Below are 25,628 nucleotides of genomic sequence, written 5' to 3'. Positions count from 1 at the left end.
CGCTACAACAATGCTTACCTATGTACATCATTGTTTCCAAAACTACCAGTGCATTTGCCAGAGCACGCTTGCTCTCTCCTGTGCACCTTACACATCAAGGGGGGACGTGGCTTTCGGTACCAACTTTCTTATTTCTTCATTGATTTTGATGAAAATTGGCACACTTATTTGAAATGTTTTTTTAATGCTACTGCAGAAATTTCAAGAATATATCTTTACAACTTTTTGATGTACAATATATTTCACCTTCTGCTCTTGTTCAGCGTCTGACTCGCTTAAAAAATGCGATAGGAAACTTGTTCAAAGTGCTATATGCATTCTAAGATGTCTGATTGCGGGCATGACATTCTTAAATTTTTTTATTTGCAACAAAATTTTTTTAGTTCACATTTTTCATGAGGTGACTGTGCAACAGGCATCGAGGCTTTGTGCAACTCGTCAAATAGCTAATTATCAAAAGGCCATACTGAAAAAGCAAGAATGTCATGGCACTTAGTTGGGCCAGTTGGTTCTGCATGCCGATGAAGTGGATGCGCTTGAAAGACGAGGACGAAGAAGAGACGGGACGCACAGTGCGCACTGTGTGTCCCGTCTCTTCTTCGTCCTCGTCTTTCAAGCGCATCCACTTCATCGACATGAAGAATGTCATGCCCTGAACTGTGCTCCAAGGAATATAGAACAAAAAACGGAACTGAAATAGACCCAGCGGTCACTGAGAAATCAGCGGAACAAGCGAAGCAGGAAGCAAGAAAAGTCGTTTTGAGAAAACAGCTGTTAAAGTTGTACCAACGATATTACTTCATCATAAGGCACTGGGGTCGTAATCTTTTGAGTCCTTCGTGATGTGCAGTTTCTTGAGTGCCCTGTCTTTAGTTTGAGGTGCCTTGCTTCTCTAAAACACAAGAAGATTGTGATCTTTGGGGTGTTTTATAACACTGGACCTCCTGCACATGTGGCCTTTCATCTGTTGTGCCTTTGTTTCCTTTTTTTCTTAAAATCCTTTTCTGGTATACAAAGAACATGTAGCATGGATTTTAAACGAAGTTATGACAGTCGAACCTCGTTAATACGTACCCGCTTTAAAAGTACTAACGGTTAAAACGTAGTTGCGACGAATCCCCGACCGAGTCCCATAGAGCCCAATGCATTCGCTGACCGCTTAAGGGGTGACGCGGGTCGAAAAGTCGCGGTTTTCCGAAAAAATTTTGGTTTTTTTTCCGGCTGTATTGGCATCCTTGGACTATAATCTTTTATTTCTGAAAATATCAAGCTCAAATTTGCACGATAAATTATCTAAAAAGGCTTCCAAGTGAGAAGCAGTGACGCGAGAAATGCGCAAAAGTCGCGAAAAATGGTGTAGTTTGCGTCCTTCTGTTGCGAAAATGACGCGGTGCCCGCCATTTGCAATCCTGCCCGCATGCAGCGTAAAGCTGTCTTCTCCACAATACACCACGGGTTAGTCTCGTATCTTCACGCAGAATAAAGAAAAAACGAGAAAAACAACGCGTACGTCAAGCGTCTTGAATTTCGCGGCACGCAGCGCGAGGCCGCCATTGGACGGCGGCGCGCTCCACCCTCTCGTCCCTCCCATCTCCCCGGCAAAAGAACGAAGCCTCAAACGCCGCGACCGAGTTGTTCCGCGTTTCTTCTGTATTTTTGTGCCATGGCAAGCCCTAAAAAGCGCAGTTCTGATGTTCGAAAGTTCAGGACTCGCCACAAGTATCGAGGGAAACGGCGTCGGACGCTTCCCAAAGCGACAGCGATGGACGATGCCCCCGACGCTCCGATATCGGATAGGCCTAACGCCGACACCGAACCCCGCGACAGTGGTTGTGAAATTGACGCTGCTGTGGAATTTATCAGTGCATCCCAAAAGATGATTGGATTCTTTGAGAGTGAGCCTAGACCGGTAGGTGCCCCTACTGTCAACACGATGCTTTGCGAAATCGGCGCGCTCACGGCACTTGTGGCGGGTTCAGCATGCCCAACTTGCCGCGAACGGAAGGTCGGCGTCCGAGAGGCGGCTGGAAAGCGCAAAGGACTTTCGGCATTCCTCGAACTGTGTTGTGAAAATTCCGATTGCCCCGAGTCTACACTTTCGTCCACGCACACGTGGAGGCGGATTGTGGCCCAATTTGATGTAAATAGTGTTTTTTCTGATAAATGCCAACGTTTCAAACTTTCAAACTCGTTTTTCTCATTTTCATTTTTTTCGACAATTTCACGTTTTGCGGGCAGCCTTTTATAAACTTATATTTATTGTATAGTAACGAAATTTGGCACACGTATTCTTCAAGACATGTAGAATGCAAATATCTACTTGAAATTGCAGTATCTATCAGCATTACTTGTGAAAATATTCGGTTACTGTTTCAAAGGAGACTGAAAATAATCAGTTACAGAGTACAATTTTTTTTTATTAGTTCCATTATCTCTGTGGAATATCTGGATAGATTTTGGCACTCTACAGTCTACAAAGAGTCTAATAAGATTCAACACAATGATTTTACTGAAAGTTTAGTACATAAAAGAGTTCCCGCAAAAAGTGTAACATTTTGCCATTGTGTATGACATAACTCAACAACTGTAGCAGCTACATGGAAAGTAATGACATATTTGAAATCTGCATGAAAAACTATACATATAACAGAATTTTCAAGTCTCTATTACAAAAAATAAAAAAAAAAGTTGTTTCGAGGAGCGTCTCCCCTTAAGCCGTAGTGGTTCGCCCTATGCCTACCGGTTAGTGCGTACCCTGCGTACCGCGATAATTTTTTTGTGCCATAAAATTTTACTGCGCCGCTAAACTTCCCGACGCCAGAATGTGCCGCCAAAGGTCTTCTGCCTTTTCGAGAAGTGCGCAGATAGTCGATCCCCGATTCCGACTTCCGCGCAATTGCGGCGACGCCTTTGCGGGTAAGCATCGGGAAAGAACGAAGGCGAGGTGGCGGCCACCGACGAACGCGCCGACATGACTTATCGCCGACAGCCTTATCACAATAAGTATCTTCAGCTATCTGCTCGGGCACGCGTGCGGTGCAGCGCTACTTTTTAAGCCTACTGCACGCTTTTATTAGGCGACAACCTGAACGCGCTGGGCCGCCGATCGCTGCCGCTTCGTTGTGCGCGGCCGTCTTCAAGGCTGAAGATGAATTAATGGCACAAATGCTCGAGCAGGGACGAAGAACTTCAGCCATGTACCAACTAGCCCAACAGCAAACGCTACTAAGCCGTCATCAGGCGCGCACCGCTTTGTAGAAGCGAAAGCACATCGCTGTTGCGTAGTTAGCGCTGCGGGTCTCGAGCGCCGAGAAACCTTGCTGCATTGACGCTATCACACTAAACGCACGTGTACGATACAGCAAGCGTAGCGCGGTTGTAACCATACTGCACGCTTTTATCAGGCGACCACCCAACGCGCCTCCGTCCGCTGCCAGGACCGCTAGAGCATCGCGGAGTGCGCATCGCTTGCATGAACCTCGTCATCGCCGCGTTAACCGAACAAGCTACTCGCCGCATCTTTGCACGATCTGGAGCGAAGTGGGTACGAACAGCATTCCCACGATAAATGCGCGCGTGCGGCACAGCAAGCGGCCCGGTAGTCACTGCGTGAGCCGAGTAGGCGGCGCGCTGCACGCAACTAGCCGGGAGACGATCGGCTCCACACGGCCGTACCACATTTCACTGGAACTGTGTCAGTTTTCGTTTAGTAGCAGATCGTGGTTAGACGCACGCACATATACCGCGGAAAGCAGACACTGTCCGTTCTGTCGCTATGTCGGTCACTGCGTTGACCGCGTATCCCGGACCCTGCAATAGTTTCGAAATGCTCTTCCGCGTTGCCACTACGCGCTATCGGGCGGTCGTGCGAGTGTGCCAGGATCTTTTCTCCACTTTGGCGAAAAGAAAGAAAAGGCTTTGCGGTGGGTATTTTCGGCAATATTTGCTGTGGCACTCTATTTATTTGCTGGCGGCGATGGCGTACACTAGGAGATGCAAATTTGTACTTGGTGTTTAATGCGTACTACCGTTTAGTGCGTAGTTATGCCGCGTTCCCGGCAGGTACGTATTAACGAGGTTTCACTGTATTGTAATGCAATTAGGCCATGTACTATGATGATTTGCCAGCTTTCTTGTATTCATGCTATCACTAACATAATTAACAGTCTTGATTGCAATTGATCATTGAATCATTTTTATAGGATACTAAGAGTGGCTCTCATCATGACAACCTATCCCTTCCTCCTAAATAACCGGCAGTTATGGCCAAGACATTGGTTGAATAGGAATTTCTTAGCCGTTTATTCAAGACGCAAATTGGAAAGATATGAATTCATCTCCCAGTTTCACTCAAGCTAATTTGTAAACCTCACCTGCGATGCGCTTCATCATTCACCCGATCGCGGACAAGGTTATCGGCGAGGCTTTTATTTTTTCAGATGATTCATGAGCACTTACGGCGATACCAAGTACAGCCCCAAGCGCGCCTAAATTGCATCACCAGTGCTTTATTTCACCTCTAAGTGCTCGGCCGCATAGTCCGGGAAGTCGGCATGCGATGTGGTGGGTGGCGGCATTCGGTGACGATGCGCAATATGCCTAGGTGCGGCGACGAAAAATACCGTATTTACCCGCATAATTTGCGCACTCCTAATATTTAGCCAGCTTTGCTAAAAAAAAATATTTACTCGCATATTTTGCGCTCCCCGCCCCGCTCGAGCCAGCTCGCCGGCGCGCGCGCACTGGGAAACTTTGGACGGCCGCGCCCCGCGGCCCTCACCGAGCAGGCGAGCGCAGTCATACACAAGACAGGCTGCGAGTGCGAAGTCCCTTCTTCCGATTACTTCATTCTATTCTCCGGAAACCACCGAGACCGTACCAACCTCTTCACCGGTTGTCGGAACTATTCGAGCGCTCTCCCGCCGTGAGAATGCATGCACGCGACACGGCACGGACTACTTTCTGCATCGGAGGCGTGCGAGGGCCAGTCGCGCCAACATTTTCCCGCGCTGACCCTCCTCCTCTGCGTCCGCGCTGCGACGCAGCCTTCGTTGATCTCGGAAGTTTAGGTTTCGCGATCAGCCAGTTGCGTTTTCACTGTTCTCTTGCGCTGGGCTACAATAACTATTCGGCAAAATTCAAGCTAAGGAAACGGGAACCGTGCCGCAGACGAGTTCGCTTTTTAATACAAGACCGGGAAGGAGACCGTTCCGAGGACCGAAGCATGGAAAGTTTCCTACCGTTGAAAAATACCTTTTCAAATATGTGCGAGAGCTTAGGCCCACCGGTATCGCCGTGCTGTGGCACCTCGTCACTCCCAGCATTGTCGCGAAGAGCTTCAAGAAGACGCCTCAACGCACTCGACGGAACCAAGGACGACGCGCTTTGGGAAAGCGGCGACAGCGGCCGCGGCGATGATTCTCAGTCGGACTTCTCAACCAGTGATTCTGACTAGACCGTGCATGACCGAATCTGGCTGGTTAATGTACGTGCTAATTCTGTTAAAAACCGTTCGTTTGCGCAATAATTTATTTTCTTCTTTAATGTATTATATCGCGCGTGTTAGGACTATATATTGTGCGTTATTTCAGATGTGCTCGCGAAATCTCCGCGTAATTTGCGCACCCCCTTTTCGGAGCTCCAAATTCGCGAAAAAAAGTGCGCAAATTATGCGAGTAAATACGGTAGGTGCGCAACGTGTTTGGCCTCTCATTTCGGGACGCCGATGCACGCCCGCTGCGCGACGAGCTTGGCCGTGGGGTCCGCTGCTGATGCATAAAATGACCATCCGCTGTACCGAGGAGCCGGCGGGCGAAGCGCTTCGTTGCTTGCGAAGAAGCACACTGCCGCGAGTCCGCTAACGCGTTGTTCTTGCCCGCAAAGTTCGAGGTTCGTCTTGCATGCCGGTGCCGTAAGCGGAGTTAGGCCTAGTGACGACTCCAAGCAGTAGACGCGCCGGCCGCGGTGCCCGATGTTTCAAAGTACGTAATGCGTGGTCGCGAGTACAAAGAGTCGTCCTGTGATCATCTTCGTCATGACGTCCGAAGTGCTCATTCATAAGCAGAACCTCCAACCACGGATCTGACGAGTCAACGCTGGAGAGTCTGTCCGAGACGCGCGTTTGCGATGTTCGACAAGTGCGGCGCGCCATCATAATCCCACCGAGCTTCAGCTAGCAGCTCCAAACTAAAACGTAGTTCTATTCAAAGTGATCGTCGAGCCGTGAACACAGAGCGAGTGCGAATACGCCACGAAGTAGCACGACTTTCGACAGCCATGAGACGCACGAGCTGCAGACGATCTCCCGGAGCGAGCATCGAACCAATGGCGAGCCGCGCTGGGGCAACATGGCGGACGCGGCCAATCGGAGCCCTCGAAACGACCTTCAGACATTTGCTTTTTGTGCGCTTCTTTTTGAAGGGAGGAGCCAGCTGTGGCGGGGAATTTGAAGACGGAGAAATGCCGTTTCCGACGAGACCAAGATATCGGCGCCCGGTGGCGTCGTTGCGGAGCTATAATTTTTTTTTTTAAATCAGTGTTTTTTTTGCGATTTCCGCAATAATTTTTGCCACCGTGGCAGGCGTAACAAGTTTTTTAAAGCACTTCTACGTGGTTTTCCATGAAGATATTTTGGAATCTGATAGAAAAAGGGCTACAGAAACTGAAAATGTGATTTTCAGAAAATCGATTTTTTTTGCCATTATTCGTGATTTGATCCCCGCGTCCCCCCTTAAGACACTATGGCAGGCATCACTTGGAGTTAAGGGGGGACGCGGCTTTCGTATCGCGAAAAACGGCAAAAAAATCGATTTTTTTGAAAATCACATTTTCAGTTTCTGTAGCCCTTTTTATATCCGATTCCAAAATATCTTCACCGAAAACCGCATAGAAGTGCTATAAAAAAATTGTTGCGCCTGGCGAGGTGGCGAAAATTATTGGGGAAATCGCCGAAAAACACTGATTTTCAAAAAATCATAGCTCCGCAACGACGCAACCGAGCGCCGATATCTTGGGCTCATCGGAAAGCGCAATTCTCCGTCTTCAAATTCCCCGCCTCAGCTGGCTCCTCCCTTCGAAAACAAGCGCACAAGAAGCAAATGTTTGAAGGTCGTTTCGAGCCCTCCGATTGGCCGCATCCGCCATGTTGCCCCAGCGCGCCTCGCCATTGGTCCGATGCTCGCTCCGGGAGATCGTCGTCTGCAGCTCGTGCGTCTCGAGCTCACGGCTGTCGAAAGTCGCGCTACTTCGTGGCGTATTCGCAATCGCTCTGTGTTCACGGCTCGACGATAACTTTGAACAAGAACTACGTTTTAGTTTGGAGCTACTACCGGAAGCTCGGCGGGATTACGATGGCGCGCCGCACTCGTAGCGAACATCGCAAACGCGCGTCTCGGACCGACTCTAGCGTTGACTCGTCCGATCCGTGGTTGGAGGTTCTGCTTATGCGCACTTCGGACGTCGTGACGAAGATGATCGCAGGACGACTCTTTGTACTCGCGACCACGCATTACGTACTGTACTTTGAAACGTCGGGCACCGCGGCCGGCGCGTCTACTGCTCGGAGTCGTCACTAGGCCTAACTCCGCTCACGGCGTCGGCACGCGAGACGAACTTCGAACTTTGCGGGCAAGAACAACGCGTTAGCGGACTCGCGGCAGTGTGCTTCTTCGTAAGGAACGAAGCGCTTCCCCCGCCGGCTCCTCGGTACAGCGGATGGTCATTTTACGCATCGGCAGCGGACCCCACGGCCAAGCTCGTCGCGCAGCGGGCGCGCGTCGGCGTCCCGAAATGCGAGGCCAAACACGTTGCGCGCATATAGGCATATTGCGCATCGTCACCGAATGCCGCCACCCAGCACATCGCGTGCCGACTTCCCGGAATATGCGGCCGAGCACTTAGAGGTGAAATAAAGCACTGGTGATGCAATTTAGGCGCGCTTGGGGCCGTGCTTGGTATCGCCGTAAGCGCTCATGAATCATCTGAAAAAATAAAAGCCACGCAGAAAACCGTGTCCACGACCGGGTGAATGATGAAGCGCATCGCAGGCGAGGTTTACAAATTAACTTGACGAGTGAAACAGGGAGATGAATTCATATCTGCCCAGTTCGCATCTTGAATAAACAGCTAAGGAATTCCTATTCCACCAATGTCTTGGCCATAACTGCCTGTTATTTAGGAGGAAGGGATAGGTTGTCACGATGAGAGCCGCTCTTAGTATCCTATAAAAATGATTCAATGATCAATTGCAATCAAGGCTGTTAATTATGTTAATGAGAGCATGAATACAAGAAAGCTGGCAAATCATCATAGTACATGACCTACTTGCATTACAATATCTTGTGTTTTGTCATGTCTATTACACCACTTCATAACTTTGTTTAAAATTCATGCTACCTGTTCTTTGTATATCAGAAAAGGATTTTAAGAAAAAAGAAAGAAAACAAAGCCACAACAGATAAAAGGCCACATGTGCAGGAGGTCCAACCTTATAAAACACATTAAAGATCACAATCTTCTTGTGTTTTAGAGAAGCAAGGCACTTCAAACTAAAGACAGGGCACTCAAACTGCACATTACGAAGGACCCAAAAGATTACGACCCCAGTGCCTTTTGATGAAGTAATATCGTTGGTACAACTTTAAAAGCCGTTTTCTCAAAACGACTTTTCTTGCTTCCTGCTTCGCTTGTTCCGCTGATTTCTCACTGACCGCTGGGTCTATTTCAGTTCCGTTTTTTATTCTATATTCCTTGAAGCACAGTTCAGGGCGTGACATTCTTGCTTTTTCAGTATGGCTTTTTGATAATTAGCTATTTGACGAGTTGCACAAAGCCTCAATGCCTGTTGCACAGTCACCTCATGAAAAATGAAAACTAAAGAAAATTTTGTTGCAAATAAAAAAATCTAAGAATGTCATGCCCGCAATCAGACATCTTAGAATGCATAGCACTTTGAACGAGTTTCCTATCACATTTTTTAAGCGAGTCAGACTCGGAACAAGAGCAGAAGGTGAAATATATTGTACATCAAAAAGTTGTAAAGATATATTCATGAAATTTCTACAGTAGCATTAAAAAAACATTTCAAATAAGTGTGCCAATTTTCATCAAAATCCATGAAGAAATAAGAAAGTTGGTACCGAAAGCCACGTCCCCCCTTAAGTCTATTGAAATTGCTTCGAAACGCGCTCTCTGGATTTGGCTACTATACGTCGGTCAAGCTGACACAGGACAAAGCCGGTGCACGCGTGGTTCTCACAAAGGTTGGACAGCACAACAGTTGTGCTGCACAGGTACCGTGGCATTAGTCTGAAATGCTCAATACCATGACTTGTGCTCACATAGCTCCTTGCCCCCTTGTCATCCAACCCTGTATAGCCTCAAGTGCACTCATCGAGACGAAAAAGAGAAGGTGCCTGGAGCCTGAGACAAATCCCCATAGCTTCGCCTGTATTTGAAGCAATTGACAAATGTTTGCACCAAGAGAATCATAAGGCAATGAACACCCAATGTGTTGTCATTCAATGATTACTTAGAAATGTTTTGCAGGGCCCCTTAAATTAAAGTGTTCATTGCTCACCTCCTTCATGGCTTGTTTGGCGAGAGGGTGTGGTCCCAGGGGTGTGCTTCCTGTGGAGCCAGTGTTTGTCTTTGAGAAGCTCAGCGGAGTCTTGGGCTTGAGCACAATGGAGTTTTGGGCTGGCCGCAGGGAGATCTCGTCTGCACTGCCAGGGCTCTGCTTCTTGAGGAAGCGAGGAGGCAAGTGCTCGCCACCCCTTTGGCCACGTCCAAACTGCTGCGGTGGGGGCTGACTGTTACGGCCATTGTAGAAGTTGCCTCCACCACTACCACCCAGGAATCCTGCACAGCATGAGCCACGGTCACTCCCACCATCTTCAAAAACCTTTCATTCGAACGACAGATATTCACAAAGATGGGTGGCTAGCATTCAATGAAACTTGGCAAGGTGAGCCCCACTGGACGGTTGGTTAGTGGCTGCGATGCCCGTCCATATGAGAAAAAAATAGAGGGGTGGAGGCGGGATAGGCTATGCACCAAAACAAAAGCATGATTGTGAGGCATAGCAAAAAAACCCTCAATTAACTTTGACCACCTAGGGTTCTTTCTTGTGCCCCAACGCTTATGTACACAGGCATATTTATGTCAATTGAAATACAGCCACCGTGCCAGGGAATTGAACCCACACTTTCAAGTAATCTGCGAGGATAATGTGCCAAGAAAGTTTGCACCCCTTTTAGTTTTTTTAGAGCTTTTACAGATACACAACACTGATAGGCTAATTTTACAGTGCTAGCACAAGTTCCAAGCTTTGTCTGCATTAACATTATCACTTCACATGCCACATGCTGGTAGAGTTAGTGAGCACCAATGTGAGCTCCTATTAGCTGTACTAGGAAAGTTTCCAGGACACGGGCCACACTCACCGCCAGAGCTGTTCAGGGGCGTGCGTGCCGAGGAGGCGCCCGCGCGGTAGGAGGGAAAGAAGCGGTCTCCGCCCGAGGGTATGACCCCGGGCCCCGTGCCCAGACTGGCCATAGGGAGCGGGGCAAACACGTCGTCCATGCCTCCGCCGAGGGAAGCGGCCCGCGGTCCTCCGCTCATCCGGGAGCCACCGCAGTAGATGCCCAAATCGCGCGACGCCTCTTCACGGATCTGCTGTAGCGTGCGGGGCCCGTGCTCGGCATTGCCCCGACGTGGTATCCAGCGGTTACCACGCAGCTCGATGACGTCGCGCAGCAGGAAGCGGATACGCGCGGGCAGCTCGGGAGACTGGGAGAGTGTGCGCATGCGCTCGAAGTACTGGTCCATGAGGGGCCGGGCCCGGGGGGTGTCCAGCCGGCGGCCCACCGTGACCAAGATCTGACGTGAAAACCAACAGATAATGAAGCCAATGAATGTATAGGGGACATTAATTGTATTGTAATTACAATATAAATGTGAGGAAAGTAAAGTGGACGAAAGACAACTTGTTGCTGGCAGGGACCGAACCTGCAACCTTCAGATAACGTGCCCAATGCTCTACCAATTGAGTCATGGCGGCGGTTGTCCTCTCGTCCACTTTATCGAGTATTTACATGCACACAAACCTGGCAGAGGCACTCCAGGTCCTGCCAGTCGCCGCCGCTCTGCACGCGCGCCGAGGCGACCAGCAGCTGCTGCACGCACTGGTGCAGGATGGACTCCTGCAGCAGGCCCTGCTTGCCCAGCTCGCCAATGAACTTGATGTTGCCGAGCATCTTGTGCTTGGCCACCAGCCGCTGCTCCTGCTCGTCTGGCGTGAGGGGCCCATTTCGACGCTCAAAGGCCTCGTTGGCACGCCGCCGGTTCTCGAACTCGTCCTGGCACTTGGTCAGCAACAGGCGGCGGAAGGTGGTGGTCTGACTGCTGCTGCTGCTGCTCGGGGGCGGCTCGAAGTTTGGTGACTCGTCGCACAGTTCCCGGCAAAGGGACGCGTACATGCAACTGTACTTGGGCTCATCCAAGGCCTTGTCGAAGATCAGCAGGATGACGCCTTTGAGGATGTGTGTCGAGTCGAGGCCCACGAGCAGCAGCTCCTTGCGGAGCTTGTGGAACTTTTCCGGCGTGAGCTTGTTGAGAATGCCGCGCACCTTCCGGAAGACGAGGTCATTCTTGTCGGCCGAGTTGAGGGGGGCATCTCGCCGGACAACGCTTGGGGGAACCCATCGGTGCACGCACGGGGAGGAGACAGTCGCTGCCGCTGCTACTGTGCCGTCCCTGTTGCACGGAGATGAAGAGCCCCCCGCTCCTCGCGGCCCTTCCGTTGTTGCGTCTGGTGGGGACGCCCGCGCCACACTAAACCGCCTCGCCGCCGCTCGCCTGGTCCTTTGGGGCTCCTGCTCGCAGGGCCTTTGCACCTGGATTCAGAATAAACAAACCAGCTACACTAACGGTACTCGCACAGACAACAGGGTGCATACTCGTGCTCCTGCCAGAGCACATTCACTTCTGTGTCTGAGCTCGCAGGGCCCTTGCACCTGGATTTTTCAATGAGTACACCCAGCTACACTAACGGTACTTACCAAGACAACATCACGAATTACACACGTTCCTGCCAGAGCCCCAAGCACATTCACCCTTGTCTTGCGGATCGCATAGCAACCGCGAGAGACTATCTCGTTCGGTGGGAAAGGGAGTTCAGGCAAACGGTGGGTAGGGAATGGCCACGATGACACCATTCCTTCGGGGCAGCTTGGCTGCCGCGCCGTGAAAACGGTGCCTGGCGTCCCTCTCCACCCCTCACACCCCTACGGCCCCCATCGTTGCTATCGACTCGGACGGGTGTTCTCTCCCCTCACCACCCCTCGCCATCGCAGAAACAAAAATAACATCGGGCAGCGGCGGGAGCCGGCCGTAATGAACTTGGACGCATCGCAAAGAGGAGGCACAGCGGGCAAGGCTGATACAGCCATCACCCAAATCTGCAAGGCCGCCTTGCCCAAGGACACGTGCACTTTCGACGAACCTCGCCAAGCACGCTGTCTGATGCAGCAGTCGCGCCGCTCGCTTCCGATTCCTCATAGCAAGGTCGGCGACTACGCAATCTGGCACAGCCGCCAATACAACCACCTGGGCAGCGTTCCTCGGGAAAAATGGCCGTTTACTTTTTCTCTATTAATCGGAGGCCGCAGCGTGGTTTAGAATGCTTTCTTACTGTCGTGTTCCTGGACGGGTGCGGACTGGAAATGGACGGCAGAACCATGCGGCGATGATCGCTCGCAAGCAAACTAACGTGCTCTACTGGTTGAGGACTCGGAGGAAGTTTCTGTAGACGGCAACACGGCAGGACAACGTTGCGCTTTGCGGGAAGCGATTGCCAACGGAACCTTTTAAAAAAAGAACTCTCAAAGCAAGCACGCGAGGCGAATGCGTGGCTAAGCAAGCGGCCCGTTTCTCGTGCCTTGCAGCCGCAGTGAATTCGCGCACGATTAAAAGAAAGACAAGAGGAAGAGAAAGGAAGGTGCGACGAGCAACAAAAAAAATCAGGTTAGCTTCACTGCAGCACCCCCCCCCCCTCGTCCTGCACAAGAGGTTGGAGAATGAATGGCGTCCTACGTAGCAAATGGGACAGCACTTTAATTTTATTTTTCTCGCCGCATTGTTGGGAAAGCGGGAAAACTAAAACAAATAAAAAGAAGTGCGAAGAACGGGACTCGCTCCGCACTCGAAGCGGCAAAGAACGAGTTGGCGACGAACAGGAAACAGTTTGCAGCGTGTACTACCCGAACCCCCTTCCCCTCTGTGGCCCTACGACTTGAACGTGACCCCCCTGAGTGCCCTCCCTTGAACGCTAGCAGTAGTGCGTCAGCGTCGTGCCTTGGAGCAAAGTCCCAAAGATAGGAAAGGAGGGGGCTACCCCCTCACCCTCTCCCGCTAGCCCGGAAATGCAGATTCCATTGCCAGCTCACTGGACATCCCATCGCTCCGAAGTTCGAAGCGAAAATAAATGAATCGCTCGTGCATGAGGGCCCGTGGAACAAAGAAAAGGGTTCACGCAAATCAATTTCAACGCGGTTAGCGTCCTACTTTTCCAAGGCGGCGCAAGCTACATTTGCACCGGGCTCATCACTGTTTCGTGTCGAAAACCACACTCTGCACAGTTTTCTAGGAATCGCTCCGTTCGAAGTTTCGAAGGAGGCCTAACCGCCGCTCAGAACGAGCTTAGCGGCAAGGAAAAGAAAGAAGCGGTTCAACTGCGCCGATTACACCTACGCCGAAGATGCAACGCCCAGGATCGAGTCAAGCCAACCGAAAATAACTCGCGTTTCCGTAAGAAAATAAATTACAGTAAGAGGAACGAACATGCCTTTTAATCGATCACCGGAAAAATAAAAAACTAGCGACCCTGACGTGAAGTCCGGGTGGCCAATATGGCTGTGGCTAGGACTAACTGCAGCGAACAACGAGGCCTGGGCAACCGACGAGATCAAGCACCGCTTTGCTCTATGCAAAAAAACTAGGCGTAACGGCAAATCATTCGCTGCAACCGTCTTTTATTCCGTGAAAAGCGTCTAAGTGCGGCCTCCAACAACTTAGGTTTCGACACAAAAGCAACAAACGAAACCTACAGAGAAGAAAAGGCTGTGGCGCCCCTACGGAGGAGGTGCACTTACCCTGCTCGACGCTTTGTTCCAGACTGCGTTGTGCACGCAGCCAGCGCAGTTCTCCCAGAATTCCTCCCGCTCGCGCCGATTCACGTTTCGACCGAGAACGGCGAGAACTTCGGTGTGAGGTCAGAAACCTGACTGGTCACGTGACAGAGCGCATGCGACTTTCTACCGAGTTGCTAAGGGTGTGCGCATTTAAATTAATTTCGAACGTGGTACCTTTTTCAATTTCGTTTCAGGTGAGGTATGAAGTTTCAGTTAACGATCGTCTATAACTGATTCACTCACCGGCCTACGTACATATTGTTTGTACCCGCTTCAGAAACCAGTTTCTCGATCAGCTGATTTCTTCTTGACGTCTATTCGAAAAGTTGAAAACAGACCTGTGACCTCATCTCTATGTGAACATCGAATGAGATGTGATCAGAAAGCATGTGATCAGAAAGAAATTAACTAAGTCAGCCGGCATCATGAGCTGCAGCTACATCATGTAGTACGTTGTATATAAAGTGCGCATCGTTACTTACTAAACAACTTCAATTATTTACTTGAATATAATTAAATTACTTTAAAATTCCAGCATAGCGACAGTTGAAATCAGATTGTGAACGCCGGTATCAATGGAAAGTATATATATATATATATATATAAGTAAATTACTTGTTTAAAATATATGGACGAACTGAAGTTTAGAAAATTAAGTTTAATTTTGACCGGCGAAGATTGCGTAAACGCCTGCAAATGGGTTTCGCTGCGCATACGCAGTAACTATTGCTAACACTGCGACAACAAAGAGCGAGCGCTGTGCATGCGCGTCACTGAACATGGCAACACCTTCGTCGTAGCAGACGAAATCGTGACACAGGTCGTGAGTAAAAATGCCTCGAACAAGTACTCACCATGTAGTGCGTCGCGCACTGTAGAGTGTAGTACGATTTACGAAAGTCCGCTGTGCGACTGAGGTGAGACAATGCCAGCAATGTCAGTGTGATTGCGCCTCTTTGGCGCTTAGCGAGACGTCACTTGCAGATCAGTGACGCAGAGGAAAAAGTTGCGTCACGCATTCAGAGGAAGGTTTCTGAGAATCGCAGATGCGAACAAGAGCAGACCGCGCGACAGTGTCGGCACCTGGCGTTGGATATTTATGGTTTTTCTTGCTGCACGCACAGCACACACGAGTTGTGCACGCTTTCACTCGTGCTCGACAAAAGTATACGTACCATTTTTTTTATGCACGGTGTTGAGATTTGCACGATATTGCGATTATTCGTATCCGTACACTTAATGCGTGCTCCGTGAAGATGCGGTAGCCGCAATGCAGCAGCAGCAATGATGTCAACCAGACGGCTCTGATGTCAACGTGTGGTCTGGTGTGATGGTGTGGACGGTGTAGACTTTCGAGTGGTGTTGTGCGATTTTATTGTATTTACGCGGTTGTGTCTCATTACCCTTAGTGTCGTCTGTATGTGCCGACAAATACCTTAATCGTGGATTAGCTTTGGAGCAGAAAAGTAGGGCTGCTTGCCTGATTGTACCAGATTGCTGGCAGCATGGACGACTCCGATGCCACTATCGACTCTGATGAGTTGGAGTCGTTGCTTTCGAAAAACCGCCGACGAGATAGCCGAGACACTACTCACTGCGATGCCCCGCGAAAACGAAAAAAGGTCAGCGAACGGCCAGTGAAGATACACGAGATATCGGACTCCAGTAGCGGTGATACGGACTGCGAAGACGCGCCATGTAGTAAGCCCGTCTCGAAGACACCCGTGTCAATTACACCGCGCAAGCCCGGCACACCCCCCAGCTCGAAAAAACTAGCGACTGACAAGAAAGAAGCTGCGAAACCTAACAGGCGAACGGTCGGTGGAGACGATAAAATCGTACGCGAGACCAAAAAGAGTGTGGAAGCGGCCGCTTCGGACAGTCGGCCAGTGTGCAAATATGGACCGGACTGCTATCGCAAGAACCCGGATCACATACGGGAATTTCGTCACGACGTGGCGGAAAAGCCGTCATGCTACAAAGACTCGTTGCTGAGTCTCTACTACACCAGCGTCACGGGAATTCCGGCCCGCTACAATACGGCACAAATCGCGCGCTCTGTACGGGACCTGCTCTCTCCCGACATGGGTCGCCTGATGCGTTCTGCGCAGTTCAATTACTGCTTCGACATTCCGTGGCTCGTCGAGCAATACCCAAACGAGTTCCGAAACCTGCCCTTGCTCGTTGTTCACGGCGAACAGCGAGAGGCGAAAAAAGCTCTAGAGGCATCGGCGTCCGAATTCCAGCACGTTTCCTTCGCTCAGGCTAAACTGGAAATCGTGTACGGCACCCACCACACCAAAATGATGTTGCTTCTGTATAAGGAAGGGCTGCGCGTCATCATACACACGGCCAACATGGTCCCTACCGACTGGGCTCAGAAAACTCAGGCTATCTGGGTTGGACCCGTTTGTCCACGCCTCGCGCCAGGCTCTAACGGTGGTGACTCCGAAACTGGGTTCAGAACAGACCTCCTCAACTACCTGTCGGCCTATGGTGACACGCACATAAATGAGTGGTGCCACTATATTCGCACGCATGATTTCTCGGCTGTCAAGGTTTTCCTTGTCGGGTGTGTTCCGTTATTTATAGTTTGCCGTTTCGATAGCTCATTTGCATGTGTGGAAATTTCGCTTGGGGGAAAGAAACGACCTGCGTCAGAGCTCTGAATTTTGCTGTTGCTCGCAGCAATACTGGCAGTGCACTTTAAGAATAGTTAACTGTCGTGGCCTTTGTTTTAATTTGTACTTCCATTTTCATTGCAACATGAGAGCAGCACCTGAAAGTTTAAAAAAATAATGTATTTGCATGGCATTTGTCACGACATATTGAGTGCAAATCAAAACCGAGGCATCCTTGCAGTACTCATCTAACACAAAAGTTTGATAGCTACGGTAGTTTACATTAAATAGTTTGTGGTGCATGTTAAAAAACACCAGGCGGTCAATTTACAGAGCCCACCACTGCAGTGTGCCTCATAATGCTTGTGGTTTTAGCCCATAAAACCCCAGGTATTAGCATTATTAGGTAGTTCATTACCTTTAATCCTTTCATAAGAGTGTGTCATATGGAATCAATTTATTCATTAAAGAATTTTGAGGTAAATCAAGGAAACAACTATTTGTACAGTAAAAGTAAGAACTGCATATTTTTTCTAATGAGTTTAGTCATAGGTCAGATGATATACACTATTAAAAGAGTAGCTATCGTATTTCACCATAGTAAGCGCTGGTAACAATAATATAGCAGTGTGTTGCGTCCTTTTACTTTGTATGTAACAAGTTATCAATCAGTGCTCGAACTATTGTCTAATTGCTAGTCTTACTGGCCATGAAGTTTGCCACAGTAGAAGATAAACTTACAACATTATAAATTAAGTATTAGATTCGACTAGATTATGTTTTAGCTTGACCAGAAGGCCTGAATGTGTTCTGAATACATTCTGTTAAAAATTGCTGCTGTTTAATGATAAATGGGGGACAAGGCTAATCAGTTCTGTAACAAGTTGAAGGTAGAAATAAAGATTTGGGAAAAGATGGGAAAGCAAAATGATTCAAGTTATGTGTTCTGTTTGTTTTTCCCTCATTATAGTCTCCGAATATTATCCTCACCCAATGTTCTGTCATAATTCTCCTGTGTTCATAGGCGTGCGCAGGGTTCCCCTTCAGGGGGGGGGGGCAAGGATTGTCGCAGCGCCCCCCCTCCCAATTATGTCAGTGTATGGCGCTGACATTGCCCCTCCCCCGAGTCGCAGCGCTCCCCCCTCCATATTATGTCAATGTGTGGGGCTGATTGTCCCCCCCCCCCTTAGGTGAATAGGGGGGGGAGCGGCCGGCCCCCCTGCGCGCACGCCTATGCCTGTGTTATAAAGAGTTGCTGCCAATTGCTCACTCTTGTCTGCATCACATTGCAGTTCGGTGCCGGGAAGACACACAGGGCCAAGGAAGTCATGTTTCGGCCACCTGAGACTCCGCAGCCTGCTCAGTCAACATGGGCCTAGCAAGGACCTCGTGTCTAACCACTGGCCTCTCGTTGCCCAATTCTCCAGTATTGGTTCTCTGGGTGCTAGTGCAGAGAGTTGGCTGTTAGGCGAGTTCCTCTCTAGTCTGTCGACAACAAAGGGCTCCGTGGTGACAGCACGCTCGGTGCCCCTGAACCTTGTGTTTCCATCGGTGGACGACGTTCGCTGCAGCCTTGAAGGCTACCCTGCCGGTGCCTCGATCCCGTACAGCATTGTCACGGCAGACAAACAGCGATGGCTGGACTCCTTCTTCCATCGTTGGAAGAGCGAACAGTTAGGCCGCACTGCAGCGTCTCCCCACATCAAGACGTACACCCGGCTGTCACCAAGCAGCAAACAGATTGCCTGGTTGCTTGTCACAAGTGCCAACCTTTCGAAGGCTGCTTGGGGTGCTCTTGAGAAGAACGGGAGCCAGCTGATGATACGGTCGTATGAACTTGGAGTCCTCCTTTTTCCTGCAAACTTTGGACAGGCGACTACGTTTGTTGTATCCGATGGAGTAAGTGGAAATGGTGCTTTGTTCCTGCCTCTTCCGTACGACGTGCCTTTAGTCCCATACACGAAAGATGATGAACCTTGGACTTGGGACAGCCAACATAGAGAACTACCCGATAGGTTTGGGAACATGTGGTGTCCACCTGTAAATAGGCGGGGCCGATAGGAATAATTTATCTAGTTTGCCATGTTGTGATGCATAGTGTTTGAAAATTTGTGCCAGGGACGTTTATTGTGGTTTTATTGCTCTCAATTTTCGCTGCTTGTGGTAGACTTGTGTGCTTCTTGTCTTTCTATCTTACCTGCTGTGAAGCTGACACCTTGTTACTGCGTTTATAGGTGTCGAATTTTCACTGTCGCTGTGGCACTGAAGAAGCATTTCATTTTGTATGCAGTACCAACTGCAGTGGAATGTTCGATGTGTTAAATTTTGTTCTATTACACTTGCCAGTGGGACATTGTTTTTATTAATTACTGTGACATGCATGCACATTGTGATGTGATCACATGCATGCTGTCTAACTGTATAGTGTGCAACTCATTTTAGTCGTGTCCGGTGCCACAGAAGCAACTTTTCATAATAAAGATTTTTTTTCAGTGTATAGAGTGGTGGTAGTTCAATTTGTAGTACGAAGCGCTGGTGTCGATTGTTAAAGATGAGAATGATGTCATCTGAAAAAGTAATTGAATTACCCTTTCTCAATAACAAAAGCATGGCTCTTACCGCAAGATGTTGGCAAGTCAAAAAAGGCGAACAAAGAAAATGATAGGTGGTGACGCCACCTTGAAATTCCTTCAGTGGCTCCCCATGATACCCATGACGACGTAAATTTAGGACACCGTCCCGTGAAGGCCCATATAACCACTTATTGCTAAAAATGTGTCGAGTGTTCCACATACAGGCTGCATTGGTTCACGTGAACCAATGCAGCCAGAATAGGCAAAAAAGCTTGTCCGTGCTGTTGCGTTGGCATACCCAACGCTCCTTGTAAGAGCGTTTGGTGTACCAAAGTTGAGATTTCAAAGCAGAATTCCAAAATTGGAAACTTTGACCTTCACTTTCTTTTCTAATATTGAGCCTATGATTGGGAAGTTAACATGGCTCTGGACAGAGTGTTTGCAACAAATATTACAGTAAAAGGCTATCAGTTAGAAGAATATTTGTATGGTAATTTGCGATTGGATTGCTGAACTATCCATAACTGAAGACTACTCAGCACGTTGAAAACACTACTGTAACCTATGCGTTATGTATATATTTTTTAACTTTAGAAAATGACAGGATCAGTGTAAAAATCGAAGGTAACTTGCCTTTGATGGCCTTTACATATAATGCCTAATGCTTTCTTGTTGCTAATGGAATAAATAATCTGAAAAAAATTGTAAGGCATAAATGAAGAAGCATTTTTAGATCATTTACAAGCGACGCAACAGTTGGTAAATGAACAGCAGTTTGTAAATGAATTCATGTAATCATATGAGACTGCAATAAATTACAACTTTCTGTAGTTGGTTTGTTCCATTGAAACATGAAGACAACGCGTCAGAAGTTTCTTGAGCTCCTTTTGGCGTTGACTGTCCAATGCCAACTTTGACGACAATTTCTTAAAGTTTTGGTTTTGATACGTAAGCGATTGTTTTGAGTTGCACGCTTGATGCTGACAATCCGCTGAAAGCAGCTGCAATTCGTCATGCTAATATTATCTAAATTTGCAAAAAAACTCTACTAAACATTTATTTAGTGTGTAAGAAGGTAGATTTCTGATAATCTAGGGCAAAGGTTATGCAAAATTACGTGCTTTCCCCCCGTGGCAAGGATTTAGCGCAACACTGACGAAACCGAAACTAACAAATGTTTGGTGTAGCCGGACTAAAATCCGGGCGAAGTCATAGCCAGCTAAGAAGTTTTCGGCCACTTCCGTTCTTCAACTTCCTTTCATACGAAGAGTTGTCGTCTTGTTACGGTATGAAATTTCGCTCCTTGAAATCGAAGTTAATCGAGTGTTGCATGAATTGTCGTTGGTAAATCTTGAAACTGCAGGCACTCCGACTGTTTGTGCTTTCTTTTTAACCATTATAGGACTGGGCATGGAGGTTAAAATAAATATTTCAGGTGTTAACTTAAGGCCGACAAAGGCTCATGCTTGCCGGGCGTGCGGTTGGTCGCCTGCGAGTGCAATGTAGCTGTCGTGTTTGTGTTTAAAAGAACCCGTACTCAGAGACGAAGTTTACGTGGTTTTAAATTTTGAACGTTGAAAATTGCAGTGCTACTACCATATGTATGTGCCCGCGCACGTATGTGACGCAGCTGTGCAGTTCAGAACTTCGTACTCGCTTCATCGTCAAGCTGCTTGCGTTAGCGTTTGCAAAGGGCGCAGTCGCATATTCTTGTTACTAAGAACGTGTGTGTCTCTTTTAACGATCTGACACGCAATCCGTGCGACACAGAAATGTGGCAATCCGCATTTCGCATGTGCCACATGCAAGAATGCCTCCCGCCAACACATCGTGGGTAGCGAGCCCGTATACCTACACTATTGGTGTAGTACGTTACGCGAATGCCATACGGCACATAGAAACTTTCGATGGCGATTGTAAATGCCCCGACCGCGATTGGCTTACTTATGCGCAGAAGGAAGACGGTCGTAGTCGAAAAATTGCGTCCCGTTCGGGGTACGATCGCTATGTCTGTGTTACGTCCGTATTACGAACTGCAAGCAGTTGTCTTTATACGAAGCCCACGTGACCCACTGCGCAGTTTGGGAACGTTAATAGTTACGCGGCTGGCACAGATTCTTGTGCAAGTTTTAGTCAAAGTGAACTGTTCAGACGTCCTAAGCAGGCCCGTAACCATCGCATTTTATTTCGTTTTCATTGCAGTCCTTAAACTCGAAAGAGTAATCCTTGGCTCACTGTCAAGATGGTCAGGGAGGATAAGACGACCTGGAAGAGCAACTACTTCCTGCGGCTGGTGCAGCTGCTCGACGAGTACCCCAAGTGCTTCATCGTGGGCGTCGACAATGTCGGTTCGAAGCAGATGCAGACGATCCGTGTTTCGCTCCGCAAGCACGCCGTCCTGCTCATGGGCAAGAACACCATGATCCGCAAGGCCATTCGCGGACACCTGGACAACAACCCGGCCCTGGAAAAGCTGTTGCCACACATCAAGGGCAACGTCGGTTTCGTCTTCACCAAGGAAGACCTGACAGAGGTGCGTGAGAAGATCATTGACAACAAGGTGAAGGCGCCTGCCCGTGCCGGTGCCCTGGCCCCTCTGGACGTCATGATCCCGGCGCAGAACACCGGCCTCGGTCCCGAGAAGACCTCTTTCTTCCAGGCCCTGCAGATCCCCACCAAGATCTCGAAGGGTACCATTGAAATTCTCAATGAGATCCACTTGATCAAGAAGGACGACAGGGTGGGCGCTTCCGAGGCCACGCTTCTCAACATGTTGAACATCTCGCCCTTCTCGTATGGTCTGAAGATTCTGCAGGTATGCATCTGTGTGGAGTTTTCATAGCATTTCATGGGGTTTGTTCTTTCAATAACGCATTAAAGGGACACTAAGGTGAAGCAATGATTCGGTTTAGATTGATAAAGTGTACTCCGAGAACTCTATTGTTAATTTCACCATCATAGGTTTATTAATAGAGGAGAAGATCAAGGTAAAACCTTCATTTTTAATTTTCGCACTGAAATATCCGCGCGTGCACTCACGGCAAGCGTGGTGCTTTTGGTATTGTGGGTGATTTACTAAGGGGGGGGGGGGAGGAGAAAATTCTTTTTTTCTCTTTAGTACCCCTTTAACACTTTGACATGCTATGTACACAATTGTGTACACCACTTGTTTTTGCTATTTGTATTAACTAGGGGCTAAGAAAGAGCGAGATATAACGAGCTTTGGATGAATTGAACCTCCTGCATAATAAGTTTGTCTTCGTTTAACTTCATCATGCATTGTACTATTGCATATGATCACTTTGCTGACGGCCTACCACTTTCGACGAGTCGTTCGACATGTCGCTTCCTGCTAGTCATGTGAAAAGTATAATTTTTCTTTGCTCAAACTAGACATAACCAAAAATGAACTTGCACTATATTTGTAGCCACAATTTCATTCTACTTATGCCAAAACATAGCATCAGTGACTTCAGGATAAACAGATATTTATTTACAACTTAATTAGGATTAGTTGCTATAACACACATAAATGAACATATTATGACATTATTTTTGCTGCAATAGAATGTTGAGTGCCTTGAAATAATGTTGTATCGATTTGACACATTTAGAGACAGTTCTTCATAGGTGGCATCTGAAAGGGTTAACTGTATGTGTTGTGTATTGCATATCCACACAAGTTTGCTTACCATGATGTGATGTAGTGTGGAATAGCTTTTCATGCTCTAACACTAAGGCAAAATAGAGGTACACCGCGATTGCCAGGGGTGGGTGTGAGTTTATGGGGATTCCTTGTTGGCGGGTGTTGCTTTAAAGCAGTGAATATTTTTTGCTTGTATTAACATGCTATACGTCTCTGTACAGGTGTACGACTCCGGTACCGTGTTCTCCCCTGACATTTTGGACATCACACCAGAGGACTTGAGATCAGCATTCGTCGAGGGTGTCCGCAATGTCGCTGCTGTATCCTTGTCCATCGGATACCCGACTGTTGCATCAGTCCCACACTCCATTGTCAACGGTCTCAAGAACCTCATTGCCATTGCCGTGGAGACAGACATCACGTTCAAGGAGGCTGAAATGGTCAGTATCATGCTGTAGGAGTTCATTTCCGTGGTCAGCGAAGGGGAATTTGTCAGTATCTTGTAGCTTGGGCATGGCAATGGCTTGTTGATCTGGTACACTGAAAGCAGTGTGGACGCTCAGAATTGTTTGTTGAGGCAAGAACTAAGCCAACTGCAATGAAATTTCTCTTGTAATAGATTCGCTACGTGTGAGCAGTGTATATTACAGAAGTAGCATTGGGGCAAGCTCCCAAGGCTGGTAATGGTATAGTTTTCTTGTTAACAGCACTGAAACAGCACCTAAAGCTCCCTTTGCCTTACCTGGCATGCCGATTACCTTATTGGTGATAACTAGCTTACATTACAATAAATGTTGCCAAGAGGCTCACCTGAGGCGTGCATTTGCACTCAGGCCAAGGAGTACCTCAAGGACCCGTCGAAGTTCGCTGCAGCAGCAGCTCCAGCCGCAGGAGGTGGGGCAGCCGCAGCCAAGCCGGAGGAGTCGAAGAAGGAAGAAGCCAAGAAGGAGGAATCCGAAGAGGAGGACGACGACATGGGCTTCGGACTCTTCGACTGAGCCTCCATATGGCTGGCTGCCCACTGCCGCAGCAATGCAGCAGTGGCTTTTACCGCCCAATAAAGTTGCTCAGAAAAGCCTGCCCCGTGTTTTATTTCGGGCCGTGGATTACACACGATAGAAGTTATTGCTACATTTTGCCACTATACTCTATTACAGCCCAAGAGAAAATGTCAGCTCCGCCCACAGCCATTGTTGTGCCTCCTACAGAGAATTTGGATAAGTGCTCCAACCAATGGCGCTTACTCACTTGCCAATACAGACGCGTGCTTGTGTTTTTAGGTGGGGAAGTTAAACGTACTGTTAAATTTCATTGGGAATTCTGACATCGCTGCTCAGCCATATGTAAGGTTTCAGGTAATGACTAATCTTAAACTCCTAATGTGCATAATTTACATAAGCTGAGGAAAAGCACTTGTGGTTAGAGTGGAGACCTGCTAGCATGACTGTCTTTCACGGGTGAGGGGCGGGTGTACTGCTGTTCTGTGGACGGACATTTTTTTCTTGAGTTGTACCGGCTATAGTAGAAATGATACTGAGCTGAGGTTTCCATGAAAGAATAAGGTCGTCTCGAAATTCCCTAGAAGGCCATTGCAGTAGCAACACCTTCAATTTCATGGAAGCAAGTCTTGCATACTCTTCATGTCACACTAAACATAGCCATGCAGAAAAAGCCAGCTTTCTCCACCTAAGAGTGTGGCAGCCATGAATTGTGAAGCAAGTTAAGAAACAGTAGGTTAGGTTGGCAGTCCCGTCAAAGTAGTCCCCTATAAAGATTGTCAAAACTAGCATGTGTTGTTTTAATGCAGGGTTTGGATGCCTGTAGGTAACGTATGTGATACCTTTGTTAAGGTGTCCTACCAGGCTGTTAACAATTTTCAGAGGTGTCAACAGTACATTGGAAGTTGTAAAGCCCCAACACGTGAACACTGGCCAGCGGTGTAGTGAAGAGTGGAAAGATTTCTTCTTGACACACCCTGGCACCCACAGCAAATGAGTTGATGAGCATGTTTTCCTAAGCAACACCAAATAACTGTGCGGGCAGAGCAAGCTGTGTAAAAAATGCAACATATAATTCTATTGCTTTACTTGTCAAAAACAATGTGATTGTCAGGCATAGGGTGGCAGGAGTGGACTGGACTGATTTTGGCCTCCTGGGGTTCGTTAGCTGTACCAGTGTAATTAATGCACGAGTGGTTGTGCATTTCGTAAGCAGTGAAATGTGGCTGCAACATACGGCACCAAAACGGCAGTCTTAGGCCTATTGGCACACCGTGGCAATTGGGCTGCCATGGTGTAGTAGTTCTTGCTCTGGCAATATATTATTGCTGAAACGTTAACTACAGAGATAGCTCTTTGATCACTACTGATTGCAATATGCCAGTGACAAATAGAAATCTCATGTAGCTGAGACCATTTTCTTACTTTTCGTTATAAAGAACCAGGGTCTCATTGGCTGAAACAGCAGATGTACATGTGGTTCAATGTGCAGGAAAAAAGTTTCAGATGTATCGTACATCTTGTACAACAAGGATGAACTGACGTGTTTCCTCATATCCAAGACTGGTCAAGAGACTTGGGTGCAATGTTGCTGCAGAATG

General features: G+C 48.3%; 4 protein-coding genes across 6 annotated transcripts in view; 2 read left to right on the top strand and 2 right to left on the bottom strand.

The window, feature by feature from the left end:
* Positions 1-15,213, bottom strand: part of LOC119383075 (eukaryotic translation initiation factor 4 gamma 2) — a 44,318-nt gene extending 29,105 nt beyond the window's left edge. The window contains exons 1-4 of one of the 3 annotated variants that reach the window (XM_049412405.1): positions 15,044-15,213; positions 11,106-11,894; positions 10,443-10,878; positions 9,578-9,858 (exon numbers count right to left, since the gene is read on the bottom strand). In XM_049412405.1, the coding sequence (XP_049268362.1) occupies positions 9,578-9,858; positions 10,443-10,878; positions 11,106-11,894; positions 15,044-15,046 (1,509 nt within the window). In that variant the 5' untranslated portion in view covers positions 15,047-15,213. Of the gene's footprint in view, positions 1-9,577; positions 9,859-10,442; positions 10,879-11,105; positions 11,895-14,150; positions 14,249-15,043 lie in introns of those variants that run through there. The other 2 variants (XM_037651069.2, XM_037651070.2) reach the window with 2 other exon arrangements.
* Positions 1-25,628, bottom strand: part of LOC119383078 (sodium/potassium-transporting ATPase subunit beta-2-like) — a 388,376-nt gene that overhangs the window by 47,504 nt on the left and 315,244 nt on the right. The window lies entirely within an intron of this gene.
* Positions 15,490-19,305, top strand: LOC119383076 (tyrosyl-DNA phosphodiesterase 1). Its single transcript, XM_037651071.2, has 2 exons — positions 15,490-16,761; positions 18,103-19,305. The coding sequence occupies exons 1-2, from the start codon at positions 15,695-15,697 to the stop codon at positions 18,869-18,871; spliced, it is 1,836 nt and encodes a 611-aa protein (XP_037506999.1). The 5' UTR covers positions 15,490-15,694; the 3' UTR covers positions 18,872-19,305.
* On the top strand, positions 20,577-24,104 carry LOC119383074 (60S acidic ribosomal protein P0). The gene is made up of 4 exons (XM_037651068.2): positions 20,577-20,669; positions 21,586-22,198; positions 23,251-23,469; positions 23,863-24,104. Exons 2-4 carry the CDS (start codon positions 21,626-21,628, stop codon positions 24,025-24,027), a joined length of 957 nt encoding a protein of 318 aa, XP_037506996.1. The 5' UTR covers positions 20,577-20,669; positions 21,586-21,625; the 3' UTR covers positions 24,028-24,104.

The sequence above is a fragment of the Rhipicephalus sanguineus genome, chromosome 2 (genome assembly GCF_013339695.2).
Source record: "Rhipicephalus sanguineus isolate Rsan-2018 chromosome 2, BIME_Rsan_1.4, whole genome shotgun sequence".
NCBI lineage: Eukaryota > Metazoa > Arthropoda > Arachnida > Ixodida > Ixodidae > Rhipicephalus > Rhipicephalus sanguineus.
This window is presented reverse-complemented; position numbering and strand designations above follow the sequence as displayed.

What these genes read in the sequence shown, in the direction of transcription:
- LOC119383076 (XM_037651071.2), top strand. Translation starts at nt 15,695, where the DNA reads ATGGACGACTCCGATGCCACTATCGACTCTGATGAGTTGGAGTCGTTG. An exon ending in GTCAAGGTTTTCCTTGTCGG is followed by an intron (nt 16,762 to 18,102) that starts GTGTGTTCCGTT and finishes ATCACATTGCAG; the next exon opens with TTCGGTGCCGGGAAGACACA.
- LOC119383074 (XM_037651068.2), top strand. Translation starts at nt 21,626, where the DNA reads ATGGTCAGGGAGGATAAGACGACCTGGAAGAGCAACTACTTCCTGCGG. An exon ending in ATGGTCTGAAGATTCTGCAG is followed by an intron (nt 22,199 to 23,250) that starts GTATGCATCTGT and finishes GTCTCTGTACAG; the next exon opens with GTGTACGACTCCGGTACCGT. An exon ending in CGTTCAAGGAGGCTGAAATG is followed by an intron (nt 23,470 to 23,862) that starts GTCAGTATCATG and finishes ATTTGCACTCAG; the next exon opens with GCCAAGGAGTACCTCAAGGA.